The sequence below is a fragment of the Coffea arabica genome, chromosome 7e, assembly GCF_036785885.1.
Source record: "Coffea arabica cultivar ET-39 chromosome 7e, Coffea Arabica ET-39 HiFi, whole genome shotgun sequence".
Taxonomy (NCBI): domain Eukaryota; kingdom Viridiplantae; phylum Streptophyta; class Magnoliopsida; order Gentianales; family Rubiaceae; genus Coffea; species Coffea arabica.
In genome coordinates, this window is record NC_092323.1 from 16,720,562 (window position 1) to 16,742,358 (window position 21,797).

The window sequence follows — 21,797 nt, forward strand, 5'->3', positions numbered from 1 at the left end:
ACGATTTACTTGCTATCCAAACGCCTATTTCATATTTACGCGATCTTAAAAAGTAACCTAAAAAATATCCCAAATAACTTACAATCCAAACAAACCCTGAGGAAGTGTTTGGAAAGCATAATTGGTGGGTAATTTGAAATTTTAAGAAATTAGCGTTTGCACTGTGTAAATAAAAGTGGTGGGGTAATTTACTGTAGAGTTCCGACATTGGATTCCTTAGGTGCAGCCTTTTGCACTAAAGTCATGCAAAAATTCATTCCTTCACGTGGCAACTGCATTTTGACGGAAACCTGCAAAAAAAATAACCGTTGGTTGAGGAGAGTAAAGGCATTTACTCCTGAACACAGCACAAAGGCTAGAAGTGCTCCTCTATTCGGGCCTCTCTTCGCCATTTTCATCTACCAACAGACGGGAAAGACAGCTGCAATCAAACCCAGCTTGCAGAGACGTCCGGCAAACAAGATCCTTGACTGAAGTTTTGAATCTATCGGACGCATTTCACCCTGCCGCGGTCGACGCTTCCAACACCCAAACGGAATTTCTTGCTCCGAGCCCATTCCACTTTCTCCCTATCTACAGCGGCAGGTACAATTCCCTCGATTTTCTGGATTTAGCTGCAATTTACATTCCATAAACCTGCGTTGATCTGTCTTTCTAGTTGTCCACAGCTTCATCAGCTGATTATCTCCCTTGGACACCTGATTTTGTGTTGGCTGTGTGCGAAGAGTAGATTTCGTTTATGGTAGATTAAAATGTACTTAGGATTAATTGAACCCGAATCTGAATGAATGGTGGAATAAAGCTGCTCTGGCCTTTCAAATTGGGAGGTTATGAGCATTAAAACTGGATTAACTGGATATATTGCAAGCAGGGAGATTTATTGTCTTTGGGCTTTTTTCTTATCATGGAAAGAAAATTTAATGGGGAAAATAAAATCTGTCCTGAATTTATTAGGAGGATAAGTCGATGTTAGAAGTTAATTTTGCTTTAGAATATGTCAATTTAAGCAGGTGAAATAATTGATGGTGGACAGAAGTAAAATATATTATGACCCTTAAAAAAATAAATTTATCACCCTTAAAAAAAATAATTGAAGTAAAATATATTCTACAATTACGTAAATTAAAGATGGACAGAAGTTGTTTAATAAAGTTTTGCCAAAAAATACAAGGGATTTTCACTGCTTAATTGCATTGGCCTTTGGCAATCAGTTTTCTTTTTTTCCATGGTTTCTTTTGCTTTCTTTCCAATTAAAAAGGTTTGCCTCATAACGCACAAGGATTGGACAAGTGTGATAGGAAACATAAAAGCAAAATATACCGGTCTGCTGTAAAATTTATAAAGTATTTAAAGTTAAATGTGGGTGGCGTCTGGATGCCCAAGGCAGTAATATGCAAAATATTACTGATAATGAGCCAACGAGTCCCTGGATTAATACTTTGAAGTTAGCAGCAAGTTACTTGTCCTTGGCATTGATCATGTTTATTATTGAATAATAAACTCATACTTTAACGTAGTATAAGTTGTTTAATGGGATGCTATAAAATAAGTCATAACTGAGATAGTATATGAAGGAAAAGAAAAAATGGTTTTGAAGAAGAATTAAAATTGGACATATACTTGACAACAAAAGTTTACATGAGCAGCCCAGAGAAAAGAATCTTTACATTTTGAGTGTGACCCAGAACCAAAGGAAAATAAAAGGACTAGGATTTGTGCCTTTTCAACAAAGAAATTGTATCAGATTATACGGAATACATAATCCTGCACAGTTATAGATGCTTGAATTCATAACTTTTGGTTCTGTTGTAAGTCTCATTTGATGAGGTTAGATACATGTCAATTAGCTTATAGACTTGTCGATTAGGAGTCAATTACCTTATTATTGTGGGCTGCTAATTTCCAGAATTAACAGAAGCATGGGATTTTTTGTTGATCAATGGAACTTGAAAGCTAACATGCTGGGAATTTGTTTGGATGCAAACTCCCATTTGCTGTTTGGATGCATATTTTTTGCAATGAGTTAATAATTTTACTGTCCAGCTGCTGCCATTTCGGTTGTTCTGAGGCATTTCTCTCTTCGGTTATGACCGCTGAGAAGAGGAAGAAGCCTTCTTGCGATTGTATGTTCTTTCTACGCTGTATTAGAAAGTAATTTTCGCAGCATATTCATTGGTTAATAATACTTTTTGTTCGAATTTTGAAGCCTCACCTGTTAGCTGTACGTCCGATTGCTCTACCCGTTCGTCAACTGCATCCAACAACTACATCAAGTGCCTTGAGGTCTATTTTGAGGCAAGTGCCTTTGTTGAGTTCCTTCTGCACCTGTTTTTGCTTTCACTATTGATTGTCCAGATCTGTTTCCAAACCACTTTAATTCAATTTCTGTTATCTCAGTCCACTGCTAACTCTTTTTCCCCATCAAACTTAGCAAATGGCTTCTAGGATTCACTGGACTGATGCAATGGATGAAGCTTTCCTCACAGCCTACGTCAGTTTTCGGGAAAATGACGTTTGGGACAAGAGGAAGTCGCTAGAGACCAACTACGACATGTTGGCAGCCCATTTGGTGAGCAATCACATATTGACTGTGACTGGCCAGCAATTGCAGACCAGATTCTATCACATCAAGAAGAAATGGGACCTGTTCTGCAATCTGCGTGGGATTTCATCAAAAACAGAGACCGGGGTTGGGTGGAGTGAGGACAGCTACTGTTTCACTGCTGATGATGAACATTGGGCCAACTTGGAGCAGGTATGGACTTGTCGCTTCCCTGACTTCTGTTAATTGAATTTCTTTGTACTTCAGATTTGAAAGGTGACTTCAGATTCCCTATTGAACTAAAATCTGAGCACTCAATCTTGTTTAAACTGCACTTGTTATTTAATTCTCACTTGTGTCTAATCCTTGATGCCTTTTCATCCTTGATTTTCCGGTGACTTAATCAATTTTTATATGCTGACTCCACTTGTTATTCCGTCTTATTTTCAATCCTCGAAGTCTTTTGATGAGTTAATCTTGTAGCTCAGTCATTACAATTACCTTATTAGATTGAATGATGAAAAGAACCTGTAATTTGGTGCACAACTACATATTCAATTCTGAATAGAACTAGATTTGGGTTATAAAGGGTTATAAGGGGAGGTTCCTGAATAATATAAGTATTTTCCTTGTTAAAATAACTTGAATATTTAGAGTTTTCAGTAAGCGCATGAAATTTTACATAATAAAAAAAATTACAGCTTCAATGAATTCGGATGACAACTCGGGTTACATCCCTTTTCATGAAACTCAAAAGTTAAACAATTCATTTGTTCCATCTATAACATCCCTTTTCATAACTGCATGGGCCTATCCTCGCAAGAATTTATCCTTAGTCTCAATAATTTAACAGGCCTGCTTTAATTAAAATTTGGTGCCTTTTAGTTGCTTTGATGCCTTTTAGTTGAGACTAAATTTGGTGTCTTCTATTTGTTGTAAAGTACAAAGGAGGAAAAAAAAAGAGTTGTTTATAGGAGAAAATTTAGTACTTTAATATTTTGCTAAACATTTTTAGTCAAATTTGTAACTGTTATATATATATATATATATATATATATCCAATTCTGGATAACCTTTTCTGAAATCAAAGTCCCTGTTCAATTAATATGGTCCGTGCAGATCTTTTCCTGCAAAGGTTGTTACTTGTTGGGACCATTACCAACTGTAACTTTGAATTTTGAATGCTGAATCTTGATCAGGATTGTCCTGGTTTATTTATTGGCAGAGTAGATAATTTTAATATCTCACCTCAGCTATGATCTTCCTCAATCCTTCCAAGTTCCAGCATTCGGGCATGGCATTTGTACTTTTGTTGATTTGACAACTCACATAATTGTTTGGACATAAAAAGTGTAAAATAATTTCAAGAATTAAAAATCTTATACAAAGACACGTTTGAAAAAACAAAGAAAACAAGAAAGCAAATTTCAGAGATGCATGGAATATTTCATTATGAGCTTATCAAAGCTTCTCGCCAAAGTCACACCAGAAGCAGCAGCACTTCTATGAACTTTAGAGAGCAATATGAAGAAATTTCTGAGCCATTCGAAACTTGAAAATGACCAATTGTATTCTATTTAGTGCCTGCACTGCTGATGTCAATTATAATGATACTAATGAATGGCCTTCTCATAAAGTGATGAGTTAGTGTCAAGCCTCTATCTGCACATCCCAAATTGATATCCAAACATCTTTGCTATTTTACTCTCGTTTAAATTGTTTTTTTTTTTGCATAGACAGCTGCAGTGCCAACCTTTTTTTATCTAATCTTTCATGTTCTTTCTTTTCTCCTTTCTTGATGTGCTTTTTTCGATGAATTTGACTTGTCGATTAGTGCATTTCCTTCAATTCGTGAAATGGGATGCTGATTATTTGGTTGATTTTGGTTTTTATGGCTCCACTTATTGAAATTCTGATCATTGTCGACGAAAAAAGTTGTTTCTTTTTTTTATTCATCCTCATTTTAAGTCTTTCTTGCTGAATCTGCTTTTTTTCGAGTGTGTTTTGGAGGCTTGGTTGTGTTTTCTGTTTCTTCACAAAGTAATCAGCTGTGGCTTTGGATTCTTTTATCCTCTCTGTATGGGTTATATTGGAAGTAAGATGTAATAGTAGCAAATCAAGGCAGCATTAGTGAGTAAATTTATAAATCTGGGTTCTTGTTTCCATGATATGATTTACTTGAAGTTGGATTATCCTTCGCTTAGTTGACCATTCTTTTCTGGGCAGACGGATTAACTGGATTAGCTTTGATTGGATTATTTGACTGCAAAATGTGAAAATTGCTCGGCTTAGCTGCTGGTGATTTGTCATTCACAACTCTTTCTTTAATATACAGAAATATTAGCTATCGACAAAGTTTTGGATCCTGGATTTAGCTATCGACATAGTTAATTGAATTAGCATTTTCCTTGTTGAAATAACTCGAATCTTATAATAATATTTTCCTTGTACACTATCAATTCATGTGTGCTCACTTCATATTTGCATTTCACCAGACCAATGCCTCGTACGTTGACTTCAAAAAAGAGAATTCATGCTACTGGTACGATCGGTTGACACCGCTACTGCTTGGAAGACATGCCACAGGCAGCCGTGCCCAGTCTGCAAGCGAGGTAGTTCCATCGGAACCGCCTCGCCGAGAACGGTCCAACACTGCTGCTAAAAATCGGAAGGGAAAAGGTCAAGCCTCTAGTTCGAGGGTGCCTACTCCGGTGAACGTACCAGCAGTTGAGGATGACGACGACGTCTACTATGTTCCCCCAGTTCCTGGTGCAGTTGGAGGAAAACGGTCAGCCTCAAGCTTAGGAACCAGTGGTGAACCTGAAGGGAGTAGAGGTTCAAAATCGACACGGTCATCTACTGGTCTTGAGGATGCTATAAGCAAGATCGGGAATTACACCGACTTCGTTCTTGAGGACAGACGGAGTAGGTCGGAGTTCGACTCCCTCTACGGCATAATGCAGTGCCAGGATGTGATCACCTCAATGGATATTCCGGACGAGTGGAGACTTGAAGCATGTGATCACTATGCCAAATATGAGAACGAGGGTGCAAGGATTATTTTTCTTAGAGCTTCTGCAGCCGATCGCTACGGCTACATCCTCAAGTTGATGAAGCTAAAAGGCTTGGCCTAGGCATGCCAATTATGTGAAATGTTTGTACTATTAAAGTACATTGTGGATGATTGTACTTGTATAACGTGGTTGTTTGTGGATTACTTGTCCATATAATATTAGAGATATTTATTAACTTCTTGTGAAGAAAAAATGTTTATTCATGCCAGAGGATTATGTTGCAGGGAAAATACCGTTTGCCTTTTCTTTTCTGGAATTTTCCTGGTTGAGTTCACACTCTTATTGAGATTTCTGAATGCTATTCTTACTAGTTCAGTAAATTTGCTGTCATTGTCAATTCTAAATGCTGCATGGTACATTTCATGAAAAATTCTGAATGAAGCTGCAGAAATAGAGGACCTGCAGAGATGTGTTTCTTTGCTTCCGGTGGTTTCAATTTTCCCAAGTTTTTCATTTTGTTGGTGTGCAATTCATTATTATTGTTTGGAGATGCATGGATATTGTTACTGTTTTGGTGCTCTGTAGCTATTTCTTTCACTTATGGTCTTCCACACAGCAGGGAAGCAGGGAGTCAAGTAAAAGTATTACTACTATTGCGTTATCTTGATGATTTTGAGTCTGACAATTGGTTATTATATTATCTGGTATCATCAGCCCTTTGTTGGTATGTCGGTCTAGTTTCAAAAGTTGCCAAGGAAATTTTTAATGAGCCCAGGAGGGAATACGTTGCAATCTCAGGGTTGTGGTACTTCTTTTCTTTTCTTTTCTTTTCTTTTCTGAACATCCATTCACACAAGCATTGGAAAGCAGGATGCTGCATTCTGGAGAATTTTAGCTTCTCACACTTCAAATCTCCTTGCAGTCCCTCGAAATTTTTAGATTGCTATAGGAACTTGAACGTGGAGAAAAAGGTATTGGAGATGGAACTGTGAGCTATGGAATGGAGATATTTACATGCGTTCTTGGACTGGCATATGGTCCTCACAATGAAGACAGAGGACACAAAAAAGAGCATGCACCTTTTTTGTCCATTAACGCAAACTACTGTAACACCAATCCTGAAGAACAAATAGCTGACACGCCCTAGTACTGCAATTGCTGACAAGCACATGGGTTCTATAGCATTTGTGACTAGTTCTTTGAGATAATTTCAGAGAGCTCCCCTAACGTTTTATTTATTTTTTTACTTAGCTCCCCTAAGGTTTGAAAAATTACACTTACCTCCCTTGATTTGATAGTTTTAGTAACAAAATCTTAAAATAAATTGATTCGGTCAAATTTTTAAATGAATACCCTAAAATGACCTGCAGTAATGAGTTTTAATTTTATGTCTATACCTACTAGTAGTAGTAGTAAGTATTTGATAAACAACAATAATATTAATAATAATTTATCATTATGATAGGATACTTTTGATGGTATTTATTATAGATTAAATTTATAAGATAGAAAAGAAGATGTTCAAATAATTCATTTAAAGTTTATGAATTTTTTGAGTAGTGGGATTTTGAAAAATTTAGATGTGATTTTGGACCATTTATTTTTTATTTATTGTTAATTTTGAGACAAAAAATAAAGATCAACAAAAACATTGGATTACTAGATGTGACATTTGGTTACATTAAAAAATAGAGGTAATAGTGGTGATTGTACAGTTTTATTGGTAAAAAATTAAGAAAAGGAATAAAAAGAAAAAAATAATTTTAAATGGCATTCTAAATATAACAAGGAAATTTCATAAAAATATTTAAGGGTAGTATTAAATGATAAGGGAGGTATGTGTAATTTTTAAAAGCTCGAGGGAGCTAAATGAAATTGTTTCTAAAAAACCTCAAGGGAGGTTTCTGAAATTATCCCTAGTTCTTTTAGATGGCCAATAAAAAAGTCTCTGTAAAGTTAACTTCTCCGTATGTTTCCACTATTTGCATTTTTTGTTCTGTGTCGTGTCCTCTGACGAGGGCCATAAATTGCGGAAATACATGTGCTATAAAGCATTCCAATTGCATGTCAAATATATCTCATGAAACGACAAAGTGAAAATTGTGGTGGAAGTTCTCTAAAAACTCCAATGTAGATCAGCGCATTTCCCACTGTTTCTTCACATTTAAGCAGTGCAATTCTCTATAAAAAGAACTGGCCTCTGCAATTCTCTTTTGAAAAACGAACGAAGAGGATAGAAGACAGAACGTCAAGACGAAGTGGCGACCTTTTCTTAATTAACGTGGTAGCTGTGTGCACCTCGCCGTGTGGCAACCGGAAACTACGTGCGTGCCACTGGAAGCGAGGTAAATTGTAGACGAATGTTTTCAGTTATAAAATTGCAATCTAAATTCAATATCTTGCCATTATTTAGATCTTTTGTATGGTAGCCGTTTATATACTCTCACTTAATGCATTGTACGAGTTATTGGTGACTAATCGTTCATATTTTACCGCTTCAAAGTGATAATAAATATTTTGAGGTGTTACGAATTGAGTAACCTGGTCGGATGAGTTTTTTGATATAGTACGGACTGGACTTCGTTAGGCTTGGATTGTTGTTTTATAACCTCTCACTTAATGCATTTATACATTTATATTAATATACATAATATTAATTATACATTTATACATATGATTTACATTTATAGATATGTCTCGACATAGGATTCAGAAAGCCTATTAAAGGAAGTAAATTTTTACTTTTAAGCATGCAGATACACAGGTTGTAATGTGTTGTTCTAGCTTGAGTGTCTTTGAAAACAATAAATAAATAAATAACATTTTTTTTAGGTGACGTATATGAAATAAAAAATAATTAAAACTTATATTTATGATATAAGTAAATAAAATTGTGTAAATAATCTATTTACTCAAAATGTATTGTTTGTCTTTTTAGTTGAATGAATTGAAAAAGTAACAGATATTTATAGGAATACATTCATATAATAACATTTATTTATAATTTATACATTTATTTATAGTAATAGATAATATAATACAATTATAATATATTTATAAGAGTTTTATATAAGTAAATAAATATATTTATTCATAAATATTTATAATTGTATTATAAATGCATAAATGTATATTTATATAAAAATATATAAATTATAAATCACAAATATATTAATTTATACATTTATATAATATTCATTTATAATTATATGTATTTATAATAATATACATTTATACATTTATAAATATATTAGTATTAAAAGTTATATTGCCAAATACGTGCTATAAAGTCATATTGCATAGTATTCTATTTAAAAGTCATATTGCTAATTTATACTCCATAAAGCTACTTTACGTAATTGGTTTGAGAGGATGATGAAGTCTCTAATGGGACATGTCTGACCAATTACATACTTAATTTATGTCTAATGGGACATGTCTAGATTCCCGACATTTAATTTATGTCCAATACGCAAGTGGTATTAACACATTTATGGAATTGGTTATACTCATACAAAACATGCTTATATAAACATATATACAGCTATATACATCCCTTATCATGGCCTGGAACAACCGCCGTGGTGCTAGAGGACGCAATGCGGACCGCATGAGGCAAGATGAGGAAGATGAGGCCTTACTTCTTATGAGTGCATCGTTAATGTTAATGCATCCGTCACTTGCACACGTGGATAATAATCAACCACTTCCGCAACATGATGGTTCATTCACAGATAGGCAGTGGGTGGAACGCGTACTCTACGGTCATCATAGACGCTCAATAGACAACATGCGTATCACGACTGATAATTTCTTGCTACTGTCCAATATCCTTGTCGAGAGACAGTACGTTCCACACAATTACCAACAGCGCGTGCCCATACAGGAGGCGCTTGCTATGACTTTAATGTTGGTCAGCCACAAGCATACGCACCGTGTGTTGGGGACTATTTTTGATCGATCCATCGAGACGATTAATCGAAATATAAAAAAGGTGCTCCGAGGCCTGTGTCTATTTGCAGCTGAAATAATACGACCGGGTGACCAGACTGCAGTTCATCCACGAATTGCAAACTCAACTAATTTTTATCCGTGGTTCAAGGTAATGTGGAAAGAATACTGATTTTTGGCGACTCTGTAGTACGACGATTCTATAAAGTTGATTATATATTTTTTACACATATTAGGATGCCGTGGGAGCGATGGATGGCACCCACATCTCAGCTTGTCCTCCGACAGGCGAGCAAATGGCATATACAAATCGGCACGGGTGGCAATCACAGAATGTTCTGGCAGTTTGTGACCATGACATGCGCTTCATCTATGTGTATGCTGGATGGGAGGGAAGTGCACACGATGCGCGAGTGTTGGAGTCAGCATTAGCATATCCGTCCGATTTTCCACTGCCGCAACCTGGTAAGTGATGGGTCCAATATTTCAAGTCAAGCATGTGCTATGCTTTATTTCCACAACTCCTATTTTTTATCGCGTTTATTAATTAGAATAACTTTGTCAAATAGGCCAGTACTACTTAGTTGATGCGGCATACAGGAATGCTCCTGGTTTCATGCCTCCGTATAAGAACGTGGGGTCCGAATCTCCGTCAAAGACCTTGTTCAATACTCGACATTCGCAACTGCGCAATGTCATTGAGCGCACATTCGGTGTGCTTAAGAAAAGATTCAAATGGTTAAAGGGTCCGGTAGATAATTTCTATATGAGCACTCAAATCAGTATAGTCATTGCTTGTTGTGCGTTGCACAACTTTTTAAGGATGCACCAACCAGAAGATGCTCATTTTCAACGGTTTGAATCACAAGACGTGCACTTAAATGAAGAGCCAGAAATAGGCGGGCTAGTACCTCAGCCGTTCGCATTAAACGTGTCTCCTGCAGAGCTGGCGGAATGGAAAGCTAAACGAGACTACATAGCGACTCAAATGTATGCAGCACGAGGGCGACGCCGCCGTTAAGTGTTCATCGCATTAAGTAGGATTGTAATTGTCCCTAAAATATATTTTCCCATGTGTAGAATGTACTTAAAATGTCCTCGATTTCCAACTTCTAAATTAATCTGTACCGTTTGGGTATTAAGTATGCAATTGGTTTAGCGTAAACGTAGTATAAAATCAAAATTTTCGAAGTCAAAGTCAAAATTTTCGAAGTCAAAGTCAAAGTCAAAGTCAAAGTCACATGCTTAAATTCAATAATAAGCACCTGTCCAAACGCTAATTTACACGATTTACTTGCTATCCAAACGCCTATTTCATATTTACGCGATCTTAAAAAGTAACCTAAAAAATATCCCAAATAACTTACAATCCAAACAAACCCTGAGGAAGTGTTTGGAAAGCATAATTGGTGGGTAATTTGAAATTTTAAGAAATTAGCGTTTGTACTGTGTAAATAAAAGTGGTGGGGTAATTTACTGTAGAGTTCCGACATTGGATTCCTTAGGTGCAGCCTTTTGCACTAAAGTCATGCAAAAATTCATTCCTTCACGTGGCAACTGCATTTTGACGGAAACCTGCAAAAAAAATAACCGTTGGTTGAGGAGAGTAAAGGCATTTACTCCTGAACACAGCACAAAGGCTAGAAGTGCTCCTCTATTCGGGCCTCTCTTCGCCATTTTCATCTACCAACAGACGGGAAAGACAGCTGCAATCAAACCCAGCTTGCAGAGACGTCCGGCAAACAAGATCCTTGACTGAAGTTTTGAATCTATCGGACGCATTTCACCCTGCCGCGGTCGACGCTTCCAACACCCAAACGGAATTTCTTGCTCCGAGCCCATTCCACTTTCTCCCTATCTACAGCGGCAGGTACAATTCCCTCGATTTTCTGGATTTAGCTGCAATTTACATTCCATAAACCTGCGTTGATCTGTCTTTCTAGTTGTCCACGGCTTCATCAGCTGATTATCTCCCTTGGACACCTGATTTTGTGTTGGCTGTGTGCGAAGAGTAGATTTCGTTTATGGTAGATTAAAATGTACTTAGGATTAATTGAACCCGAATCTGAATGAATGGTGGAATAAAGCTGCTCTGGCCTTTCAAATTGGGAGGTTATGAGCATTAAAACTGGATTAACTGGATATATTGCAAGCAGGGAGATTTATTGTCTTTGGGCTTTTTTCTTATCATGGAAAGAAAATTTAATGGGGAAAATAAAATCTGTCCTGAATTTATTAGGAGGATAAGTCGATGTTAGAAGTTAATTTTGCTTTAGAATATGTCAATTTAAGCAGGTGAAATAATTGATGGTGGACAGAAGTAAAATATATTATGACCCTTAAAAAAATAAATTCATCACCCTTAAAAAAAATAATTGAAGTAAAATATATTCTACAATTACGTAAATTAAAGATGGACAGAAGTTGTTTAATAAAGTTTTGCCAAAAAATACAAGGGATTTTCACTGCTTAATTGCATTGGCCTTTGGCAATCAGTTTTCTTTTTTTCCATGGTTTCTTTTGCTTTCTTTCCAATTAAAAAGGTTTGCCTCATAACGCACAAGGATTGGACAAGTGTGATAGGAAACATAAAAGCAAAATATACCGGTCTGCTGTAAAATTTATAAAGTATTTAAAGTTAAATGTGGGTGGCGTCTGGATGCCCAAGGCAGTAATATGCAAAATATTACTGATAATGAGCCAACGAGTCCCTGGATTAATACTTTGAAGTTAGCAGCAAGTTACTTGTCCTTGGCATTGATCATGTTTATTATTGAATAATAAACTCATACTTTAACGTAGTATAAGTTGTTTAATGGGATGCTATAAAATAAGTCATAACTGAGACAGTATATGAAGGAAAAGAAAAAATGGTTTTGAAGAAGAATTAAAATTGGACATATACTTGACAACAAAAGTTTACATGAGCAGCCCAGAGAAAAGAATCTTTACATTTTGAGTGTGACCCAGAACCAAAGGAAAATAAAAGGACTAGGATTTGTGCCTTTTCAACAAAGAAATTGTATCAGATTATACGGAATACATAATCCTGCACAGTTATAGATGCTTGAATTCATAACTTTTGGTTCTGTTGTAAGTCTCATTTGATGAGGTTAGATACATGTCAATTAGCTTATAGACTTGTCGATTAGGAGTCAATTACCTTATTATTGTGGGCTGCTAATTTCCAGAATTAACAGAAGCATGGGATTTTTTGTTGATCAATGGAACTTGAAAGCTAACATGCTGGGAATTTGTTTGGATGCAAACTCCCATTTGCTGTTTGGATGCATATTTTTTGCAATGAGTTAATAATTTTACTGTCCAGCTGCTGCCATTTCGGTTGTTCTGTGGCAGTTCTCTCTTCGGTTATGACCGCTGAGAAGAGGAAGAAGCCTTCTTGCGATTGTATGTTCTTTCTACGCTGTATTAGAAAGTAATTTTCGCAGCATATTCATTGGTTAATAATACTTTTTGTTCGAATTTTGAAGCCTCACCTGTTAGCTGTACGTCCGATTGCTCTACCCGTTCGTCAACTGCATCCAACAACTACATCAAGTGCCTTGAGGTCTATTTTGAGGCAAGTGCCTTTGTTGAGTTCCTTCTGCACCTGTTTTTGCTTTCACTATTGATTGTCCAGATCTGTTTCCAAACCACTTTAATTCAATTTCTGTTATCTCAGTCCACTGCTAACTCTTTTTCCCCATCAAACTTAGCAAATGGCTTCTAGGATTCACTGGACTGATGCAATGGATGAAGCTTTCCTCACAGCCTACGTCAGTTTTCGGGAAAATGACGTTTGGGACAAGAGGAAGTCGCTAGAGACCAACTACGACATGTTGGCAGCCCATTTGGTGAGCAATCACATATTGACTGTGACTGGCCAGCAATTGCAGACCAGATTCTATCACATCAAGAAGAAATGGGACCTGTTCTGCAATCTGCGTGGGATTTCATCAAAAACAGAGACCGGGGTTGGGTGGAGTGAGGACAGCTACTGTTTCACTGCTGATGATGAACATTGGGCCAACTTGGAGCAGGTATGGACTTGTCGCTTCCCTGACTTCTGTTAATTGAATTTCTTTGTACTTCAGATTTGAAAGGTGACTTCAGATTCCCTATTGAACTAAAATCTGAGCACTCAATCTTGTTTAAACTGCACTTGTTATTTAATTCTCACTTGTGTCTAATCCTTGATGCCTTTTCATCCTTGATTTTCCGGTGACTTAATCAATTTTTATATGCTGACTCCACTTGTTATTCCGTCTTATTTTCAATCCTCGAAGTCTTTTGATGAGTTAATCTTGTAGCTCAGTCATTACAATTACCTTATTAGATTGAATGATGAAAAGAACCTGTAATTTGGTGCACAACTACATATTCAATTCTGAATAGAACTAGATTTGGGTTATAAAGGGTTATAAGGGGAGGTTCCTGAATAATATAAGTATTTTCCTTGTTAAAATAACTTGAATATTTAGAGTTTTCAGTAAGCGCATGAAATTTTACATAATAAAAAAAATTACAGCTTCAATGAATTCGGATGACAACTCGGGTTACATCCCTTTTCATGAAACTCAAAAGTTAAACAATTCATTTGTTCCATCTATAACATCCCTTTTCATAACTGCATGGGCCTATCCTCGCAAGAATTTATCCTTAGTCTCAATAATTTAACAGGCCTGCTTTAATTAAAATTTGGTGCCTTTTAGTTGCTTTGATGCCTTTTAGTTGAGACTAAATTTGGTGTCTTCTATTTGTTGTAAAGTACAAAGGAGGAAAAAAAAAGAGTTGTTTATAGGAGAAAATTTAGTACTTTAATATTTTGCTAAACATTTTTAGTCAAATTTGTAACTGTTATATATATATATATATATATATATATCCAATTCTGGATAACCTTTTCTGAAATCAAAGTCCCTGTTCAATTAATATGGTCCGTGCAGATCTTTTCCTGCAAAGGTTGTTACTTGTTGGGACCATTACCAACTGTAACTTTGAATTTTGAATGCTGAATCTTGATCAGGATTGTCCTGGTTTATTTATTGGCAGAGTAGATAATTTTAATATCTCACCTCAGCTATGATCTTCCTCAATCCTTCCAAGTTCCAGCATTCGGGCATGGCATTTGTACTTTTGTTGATTTGACAACTCACATAATTGTTTGGACATAAAAAGTGTAAAATAATTTCAAGAATTAAAAATCTTATACAAAGACACGTTTGAAAAAACAAAGAAAACAAGAAAGCAAATTTCAGAGATGCATGGAATATTTCATTATGAGCTTATCAAAGCTTCTCGCCAAAGTCACACCAGAAGCAGCAGCACTTCTATGAACTTTAGAGAGCAATATGAAGAAATTTCTGAGCCATTCGAAACTTGAAAATGACCAATTGTATTCTATTTAGTGCCTGCACTGCTGATGTCAATTATAATGATACTAATGAATGGCCTTCTCATAAAGTGATGAGTTAGTGTCAAGCCTCTATCTGCACATCCCAAATTGATATCCAAACATCTTTGCTATTTTACTCTCGTTTAAATTGTTTTTTTTTTTGCATAGACAGCTGCAGTGCCAACCTTTTTTTATCTAATCTTTCATGTTCTTTCTTTTCTCCTTTCTTGATGTGCTTTTTTCGATGAATTTGACTTGTCGATTAGTGCATTTCCTTCAATTCGTGAAATGGGATGCTGATTATTTGGTTGATTTTGGTTTTTATGGCTCCACTTATTGAAATTCTGATCATTGTCGACGAAAAAAGTTGTTTCTTTTTTTTATTCATCCTCATTTTAAGTCTTTCTTGCTGAATCTGCTTTTTTTCGAGTGTGTTTTGGAGGCTTGGTTGTGTTTTCTGTTTCTTCACAAAGTAATCAGCTGTGGCTTTGGATTCTTTTATCCTCTCTGTATGGGTTATATTGGAAGTAAGATGTAATAGTAGCAAATCAAGGCAGCATTAGTGAGTAAATTTATAAATCTGGGTTCTTGTTTCCATGATATGATTTACTTGAAGTTGGATTATCCTTCGCTTAGTTGACCATTCTTTTCTGGGCAGACGGATTAACTGGATTAGCTTTGATTGGATTATTTGACTGCAAAATGTGAAAATTGCTCGGCTTAGCTGCTGGTGATTTGTCATTCACAACTCTTTCTTTAATATACAGAAATATTAGCTATCGACAAAGTTTTGGATCCTGGATTTAGCTATCGACATAGTTAATTGAATTAGCATTTTCCTTGTTGAAATAACTCGAATCTTATAATAATATTTTCCTTGTACACTATCAATTCATGTGTGCTCACTTCATATTTGCATTTCACCAGACCAATGCCTCGTACGTTGACTTCAAAAAAGAGAATTCATGCTACTGGTACGATCGGTTGACACCGCTACTGCTTGGAAGACATGCCACAGGCAGCCGTGCCCAGTCTGCAAGCGAGGTAGTTCCATCGGAACCGCCTCGCCGAGAACGGTCCAACACTGCTGCTAAAAATCGGAAGGGAAAAGGTCAAGCCTCTAGTTCGAGGGTGCCTACTCCGGTGAACGTACCAGCAGTTGAGGATGACGACGACGTCTACTATGTTCCCCCAGTTCCTGGTGCAGTTGGAGGAAAACGGTCAGCCTCAAGCTTAGGAACCAGTGGTGAACCTGAAGGGAGTAGAGGTTCAAAATCGACACGGTCATCTACTGGTCTTGAGGATGCTATAAGCAAGATCGGGAATTACACCGACTTCGTTCTTGAGGACAGACGGAGTAGGTCGGAGTTCGACTCCCTCTACGGCATAATGCAGTGCCAGGATGTGATCACCTCAATGGATATTCCGGACGAGTGGAGACTTGAAGCATGTGATCACTATGCCAAATATGAGAACGAGGGTGCAAGGATTATTTTTCTTAGAGCTTCTGCAGCCGATCGCTACGGCTACATCCTCAAGTTGATGAAGCTAAAAGGCTTGGCCTAGGCATGCCAATTATGTGAAATGTTTGTACTATTAAAGTACATTGTGGATGATTGTACTTGTATAACGTGGTTGTTTGTGGATTACTTGTCCATATAATATTAGAGATATTTATTAACTTCTTGTGAAGAAAAAATGTTTATTCATGCCAGAGGATTATGTTGCAGGGAAAATACCGTTTGCCTTTTCTTTTCTGGAATTTTCCTGGTTGAGTTCACACTCTTATTGAGATTTCTGAATGCTATTCTTACTAGTTCAGTAAATTTGCTGTCATTGTCAATTCTAAATGCTGCATGGTACATTTCATGAAAAATTCTGAATGAAGCTGCAGAAATAGAGGACCTGCAGAGATGTGTTTCTTTGCTTCCGGTGGTTTCAATTTTCCCAAGTTTTTCATTTTGTTGGTGTGCAATTCATTATTATTGTTTGGAGATGCATGGATATTGTTACTGTTTTGGTGCTCTGTAGCTATTTCTTTCACTTATGGTCTTCCACACAGCAGGGAAGCAGGGAGTCAAGTAAAAGTATTACTACTATTGCGTTATCTTGATGATTTTGAGTCTGACAATTGGTTATTATATTATCTGGTATCATCAGCCCTTTGTTGGTATGTCGGTCTAGTTTCAAAAGTTGCCAAGGAAATTTTTAATGAGCCCAGGAGGGAATACGTTGCAATCTCAGGGTTGTGGTACTTCTTTTCTTTTCTTTTCTTTTCTTTTCTGAACATCCATTCACACAAGCATTGGAAAGCAGGATGCTGCATTCTGGAGAATTTTAGCTTCTCACACTTCAAATCTCCTTGCAGTCCCTCGAAATTTTTAGATTGCTATAGGAACTTGAACGTGGAGAAAAAGGTATTGGAGATGGAACTGTGAGCTATGGAATGGAGATATTTACATGCGTTCTTGGACTGGCATATGGTCCTCACAATGAAGACAGAGGACACAAAAAAGAGCATGCACCTTTTTTGTCCATTAACGCAAACTACTGTAACACCAATCCTGAAGAACAAATAGCTGACACGCCCTAGTACTGCAATTGCTGACAAGCACATGGGTTCTATAGCATTTGTGACTAGTTCTTTGAGATAATTTCAGAGAGCTCCCCTAACGTTTTATTTATTTTTTTACTTAGCTCCCCTAAGGTTTGAAAAATTACACTTACCTCCCTTGATTTGATAGTTTTAGTAACAAAATCTTAAAATAAATTGATTCGGTCAAATTTTTAAATGAATACCCTAAAATGACCTGCAGTAATGAGTTTTAATTTTATGTCTATACCTACTAGTAGTAGTAGTAAGTATTTGATAAACAACAATAATATTAATAATAATTTATCATTATGATAGGATACTTTTGATGGTATTTATTATAGATTAAATTTATAAGATAGAAAAGAAGATGTTCAAATAATTCATTTAAAGTTTATGAATTTTTTGAGTAGTGGGATTTTGAAAAATTTAGATGTGATTTTGGACCATTTATTTTTTATTTATTGTTAATTTTGAGACAAAAAATAAAGATCAACAAAAACATTGGATTACTAGATGTGACATTTGGTTACATTAAAAAATAGAGGTAATAGTGGTGATTGTACAGTTTTATTGGTAAAAAATTAAGAAAAGGAATAAAAAGAAAAAAATAATTTTAAATGGCATTCTAAATATAACAAGGAAATTTCATAAAAATATTTAAGGGTAGTATTAAATGATAAGGGAGGTATGTGTAATTTTTAAAAGCTCGAGGGAGCTAAATGAAATTGTTTCTAAAAAACCTCAAGGGAGGTTTCTGAAATTATCCCTAGTTCTTTTAGATGGCCAATAAAAAAGTCTCTGTAAAGTTAACTTCTCCGTATGTTTCCACTATTTGCATTTTTTGTTCTGTGTCGTGTCCTCTGACGAGGGCCATAAATTGCGGAAATACATGTGCTATAAAGCATTCCAATTGCATGTCAAATATATCTCATGAAACGACAAAGTGAAAATTGTGGTGGAAGTTCTCTAAAAACTCCAATGTAGATCAGCGCATTTCCCACTGTTTCTTCACATTTAAGCAGTGCAATTCTCTATAAAAAGAACTGGCCTCTGCAATTCTCTTTTGAAAAACGAACGAAGAGGATAGAAGACAGAACGTCAAGACGAAGTGGCGACCTTTTCTTAATTAACGTGGTAGCTGTGTGCACCTCGCCGTGTGGCAACCGGAAACTACGTGCGTGCCACTGGAAGCGAGGTAAATTGTAGACGAATGTTTTCAGTTATAAAATTGCAATCTAAATTCAATATCTTGCCATTATTTAGATCTTTTGTATGGTAGCCGTTTATATACTCTCACTTAATGCATTGTACGAGTTATTGGTGACTAATCGTTCATATTTTACCGCTTCAAAGTGATAATAAATATTTTGAGGTGTTACGAATTGAGTAACCTGGTCGGATGAGTTTTTTGATATAGTACGGACTGGACTTCGTTAGGCTTGGATTGTTGTTTTATAACCTCTCACTTAATGCATTTATACATTTATATTAATATACATAATATTAATTATACATTTATACATATGATTTACATTTATAGATATGTCTCGACATAGGATTCAGAAAGCCTATTAAAGGAAGTAAATTTTTACTTTTAAGCATGCAGATACACAGGTTGTAATGTGTTGTTCTAGCTTGAGTGTCTTTGAAAACAATAAATAAATAAATAACATTTTTTTTAGGTGACGTATATGAAATAAAAAATAATTAAAACTTATATTTATGATATAAGTAAATAAAATTGTGTAAATAATCTATTTACTCAAAATGTATTGTTTGTCTTTTTAGTTGAATGAATTGAAAAAGTAACAGATATTTATAGGAATACATTCATATAATAACATTTATTTATAATTTATACATTTATTTATAGTAATAGATAATATAATACAATTATAATATATTTATAAGAGTTTTATATAAGTAAATAAATATATTTATTCATAAATATTTATAATTGTATTATAAATGCATAAATGTATATTTATATAAAAATATATAAATTATAAATCACAAATATATTAATTTATACATTTATATAATATTCATTTATAATTATATGTATTTATAATAATATACATTTATACATTTATAAATATATTAGTATTAAAAGTTATATTGCCAAATACGTGCTATAAAGTCATATTGCATAGTATTCTATTTAAAAGTCATATTGCTAATTTATACTCCATAAAGCTACTTTACGTAATTGGTTTGAGAGGATGATGAAGTCTCTAATGGGACATGTCTGACCAATTACATACTTAATTTATGTCTAATGGGACATGTCTAGATTCCCGACATTTAATTTATGTCCAATACGCAAGTGGTATTAACACATTTATGGAATTGGTTATACTCATACAAAACATGCTTATATAAACATATATACAGCTATATACATCCCTTATCATGGCCTGGAACAACCGCCGTGGTGCTAGAGGACGCAATGCGGACCGCATGAGGCAAGATGAGGAAGATGAGGCCTTACTTCTTATGAGTGCATCGTTAATGTTAATGCATCCGTCACTTGCACACGTGGATAATAATCAACCACTTCCGCAACATGATGGTTCATTCACAGATAGGCAGTGGGTGGAACGCGTACTCTACGGTCATCATAGACGCTCAATAGACAACATGCGTATCACGACTGATAATTTCTTGCTACTGTCCAATATCCTTGTCGAGAGACAGTACGTTCCACACAATTACCAACAGCGCGTGCCCATACAGGAGGCGCTTGCTATGACTTTAATGTTGGTCAGCCACAAGCATACGCACCGTGTGTTGGGGACTATTTTTGATCGATCCATCGAGACGATTAATCGAAATATAAAAAAGGTGCTCCGAGGCCTGTGTCTATTTGCAGCTGAAATAATACGACCGGGTGACCAGACTGCAGTTCATCCACGAATTGCAAACTCAACTAATTTTTATCCGTGGTTCAAGGTAATGTGGAAAGAATACTGATTTTTGGCGACTCTGTAGTACGACGATTCTATAAAGTTGATTATATATTTTTTACACATATTAGGATGCCGTGGGAGCGATGGATGGCACCCACATCTCAGCTTGTCCTCCGACAGGCGAGCAAATGGCATATACAAATCGGCACGGGTGGCAATCACAGAATGTTCTGGCAGTTTGTGACCATGACATGCGCTTCATCTATGTGTATGCTGGATGGGAGGGAAGTGCACACGATGCGCGAGTGTTGGAGTCAGCATTAGCATATCCGTCCGATTTTCCACTGCCGCAACCTGGTAAGTGATGGGTCCAATATTTCAAGTCAAGCATGTGCTATGCTTTATTTCCACAACTCCTATTTTTTATCGCGTTTATTAATTAGAATAACTTTGTCAAATAGGCCAGTACTACTTAGTTGATGCGGCATACAGGAATGCTCCTGGTTTCATGCCTCCGTATAAGAACGTGGGGTCCGAATCTCCGTCAAAGACCTTGTTCAATACTCGACATTCGCAACTGCGCAATGTCATTGAGCGCACATTCGGTGTGCTTAAGAAAAGATTCAAATGGTTAAAGGGTCCGGTAGATAATTTCTATATGAGCACTCAAATCAGTATAGTCATTGCTTGTTGTGCGTTGCACAACTTTTTAAGGATGCACCAACCAGAAGATGCTCATTTTCAACGGTTTGAATCACAAGACGTGCACTTAAATGAAGAGCCAGAAATAGGCGGGCTAGTACCTCAGCCGTTCGCATTAAACGTGTCTCCTGCAGAGCTGGCGGAATGGAAAGCTAAACGAGACTACATAGCGACTCAAATGTATGCAGCACGAGGGCGACGCCGCCGTTAAGTGTTCATCGCATTAAGTAGGATTGTAATTGTCCCTAAAATATATTTTCCCATGTGTAGAATGTACTTAAAATGTCCTCGATTTCCAACTTCTAAATTAATCTGTACCGTTTGGGTATTAAGTATGCAATTGGTTTAGCGTAAACGTAGTATAAAATCAAAATTTTCGAAGTCAAAGTCAAAATTTTCGAAGTCAAAGTCAAAGTCAAAGTCAAAGTCACATGCTTAAATTCAATAATAAGCACCTGTCCAAACGCTAATTTACACGATTTACTTGCTATCCAAACGCCTATTTCATATTTACGCGATCTTAAAAAGTAACCTAAAAAATATCCCAAATAACTTACAATCCAAACAAACCCTGAGGAAGTGTTTGGAAAGCATAATTGGTGGGTAATTTGAAATTTTAAGAAATTAGCGTTTGTACTGTGTAAATAAAAGTGGTGGGGTAATTTACTGTAGAGTTCCGACATTGGAT

The 21,797-nt window shown here is 36.0% G+C and overlaps 4 protein-coding genes across 9 annotated transcripts; all 4 read left to right on the top strand.

Moving 5' to 3' along the window:
• Positions 1–269: 269 nt before the first annotated feature.
• Positions 270–5,846, top strand: LOC140011468 (uncharacterized). Of its 3 annotated transcripts, XM_072060382.1 has the most exons (5): positions 270–585; positions 2,044–2,123; positions 2,207–2,295; positions 2,432–2,755; positions 5,038–5,846. In XM_072060382.1, exons 2-5 carry the CDS (start codon positions 2,087–2,089, stop codon positions 5,674–5,676), a joined length of 1,089 nt encoding a protein of 362 aa, XP_071916483.1. In that variant the 5' UTR covers positions 270–585; positions 2,044–2,086; the 3' UTR covers positions 5,677–5,846. The 3 variants fall into 3 exon arrangements, with proteins under 3 accessions (XP_071916483.1, XP_071916485.1, XP_071916484.1); XM_072060384.1 differs by lacking the exon at positions 2,044–2,123 and having other exon boundaries at positions 271–585; positions 2,220–2,295; XM_072060383.1 differs by lacking the exon at positions 2,044–2,123 and having other exon boundaries at positions 272–585.
• Positions 5,847–9,118: 3,272 nt separating this feature from the next.
• On the top strand, positions 9,119–10,528 carry LOC140011268 (uncharacterized). The gene is made up of 3 exons (XM_072060044.1): positions 9,119–9,658; positions 9,744–9,972; positions 10,077–10,528. The coding sequence occupies exons 1-3, from the start codon at positions 9,119–9,121 to the stop codon at positions 10,526–10,528; spliced, it is 1,221 nt and encodes a 406-aa protein (XP_071916145.1).
• Positions 10,529–11,061: 533 nt separating this feature from the next.
• Positions 11,062–16,638, top strand: LOC140011450 (uncharacterized). Of its 4 annotated transcripts, none has more exons than XM_072060319.1 (5): positions 11,062–11,377; positions 12,836–12,915; positions 12,999–13,087; positions 13,224–13,547; positions 15,830–16,638. In XM_072060319.1, the coding sequence occupies exons 2-5, from the start codon at positions 12,879–12,881 to the stop codon at positions 16,466–16,468; spliced, it is 1,089 nt and encodes a 362-aa protein (XP_071916420.1). In that variant the 5' UTR covers positions 11,062–11,377; positions 12,836–12,878; the 3' UTR covers positions 16,469–16,638. The 4 variants fall into 4 exon arrangements, with proteins under 4 accessions (XP_071916420.1, XP_071916422.1, XP_071916424.1 ...); XM_072060321.1 differs by having other exon boundaries at positions 12,865–12,915; XM_072060323.1 differs by lacking the exon at positions 12,836–12,915 and having other exon boundaries at positions 13,012–13,087.
• Positions 16,639–19,910: 3,272 nt separating this feature from the next.
• LOC140011269 (uncharacterized) lies at positions 19,911–21,320 on the top strand. Its single transcript, XM_072060045.1, has 3 exons — positions 19,911–20,450; positions 20,536–20,764; positions 20,869–21,320. Exons 1-3 carry the CDS (start codon positions 19,911–19,913, stop codon positions 21,318–21,320), a joined length of 1,221 nt encoding a protein of 406 aa, XP_071916146.1.
• The last annotated feature ends 477 nt before the right edge of the window (positions 21,321–21,797 follow it).

Bases quoted from the DNA above. Each gene is read 5' to 3' on its own strand.
- LOC140011468 (XM_072060382.1), top strand. From the start codon at position 2,087: ATGACCGCTGAGAAGAGGAAGAAGCCTTCTTGCGATT. The intron at 2,296-2,431 runs GCAAGTGCCTTT...CATCAAACTTAG, and splicing joins GCCTTGAGGTCTATTTTGAG to CAAATGGCTTCTAGGATTCA. The intron at 2,756-5,037 runs GTATGGACTTGT...GCATTTCACCAG, and splicing joins ATTGGGCCAACTTGGAGCAG to ACCAATGCCTCGTACGTTGA.
- LOC140011450 (XM_072060319.1), top strand. From the start codon at position 12,879: ATGACCGCTGAGAAGAGGAAGAAGCCTTCTTGCGATT. The intron at 12,916-12,998 runs GTATGTTCTTTC...CGAATTTTGAAG, and splicing joins GAAGAAGCCTTCTTGCGATT to CCTCACCTGTTAGCTGTACG. The intron at 13,548-15,829 runs GTATGGACTTGT...GCATTTCACCAG, and splicing joins ATTGGGCCAACTTGGAGCAG to ACCAATGCCTCGTACGTTGA.
- LOC140011268 (XM_072060044.1), top strand. From the start codon at position 9,119: ATGGCCTGGAACAACCGCCGTGGTGCTAGAGGACGCAATGCGGACCGC. The intron at 9,659-9,743 runs GTAATGTGGAAA...TACACATATTAG, and splicing joins ATTTTTATCCGTGGTTCAAG to GATGCCGTGGGAGCGATGGA. The intron at 9,973-10,076 runs GTAAGTGATGGG...TTTGTCAAATAG, and splicing joins TTTTCCACTGCCGCAACCTG to GCCAGTACTACTTAGTTGAT.
- LOC140011269 (XM_072060045.1), top strand. From the start codon at position 19,911: ATGGCCTGGAACAACCGCCGTGGTGCTAGAGGACGCAATGCGGACCGC. The intron at 20,451-20,535 runs GTAATGTGGAAA...TACACATATTAG, and splicing joins ATTTTTATCCGTGGTTCAAG to GATGCCGTGGGAGCGATGGA. The intron at 20,765-20,868 runs GTAAGTGATGGG...TTTGTCAAATAG, and splicing joins TTTTCCACTGCCGCAACCTG to GCCAGTACTACTTAGTTGAT.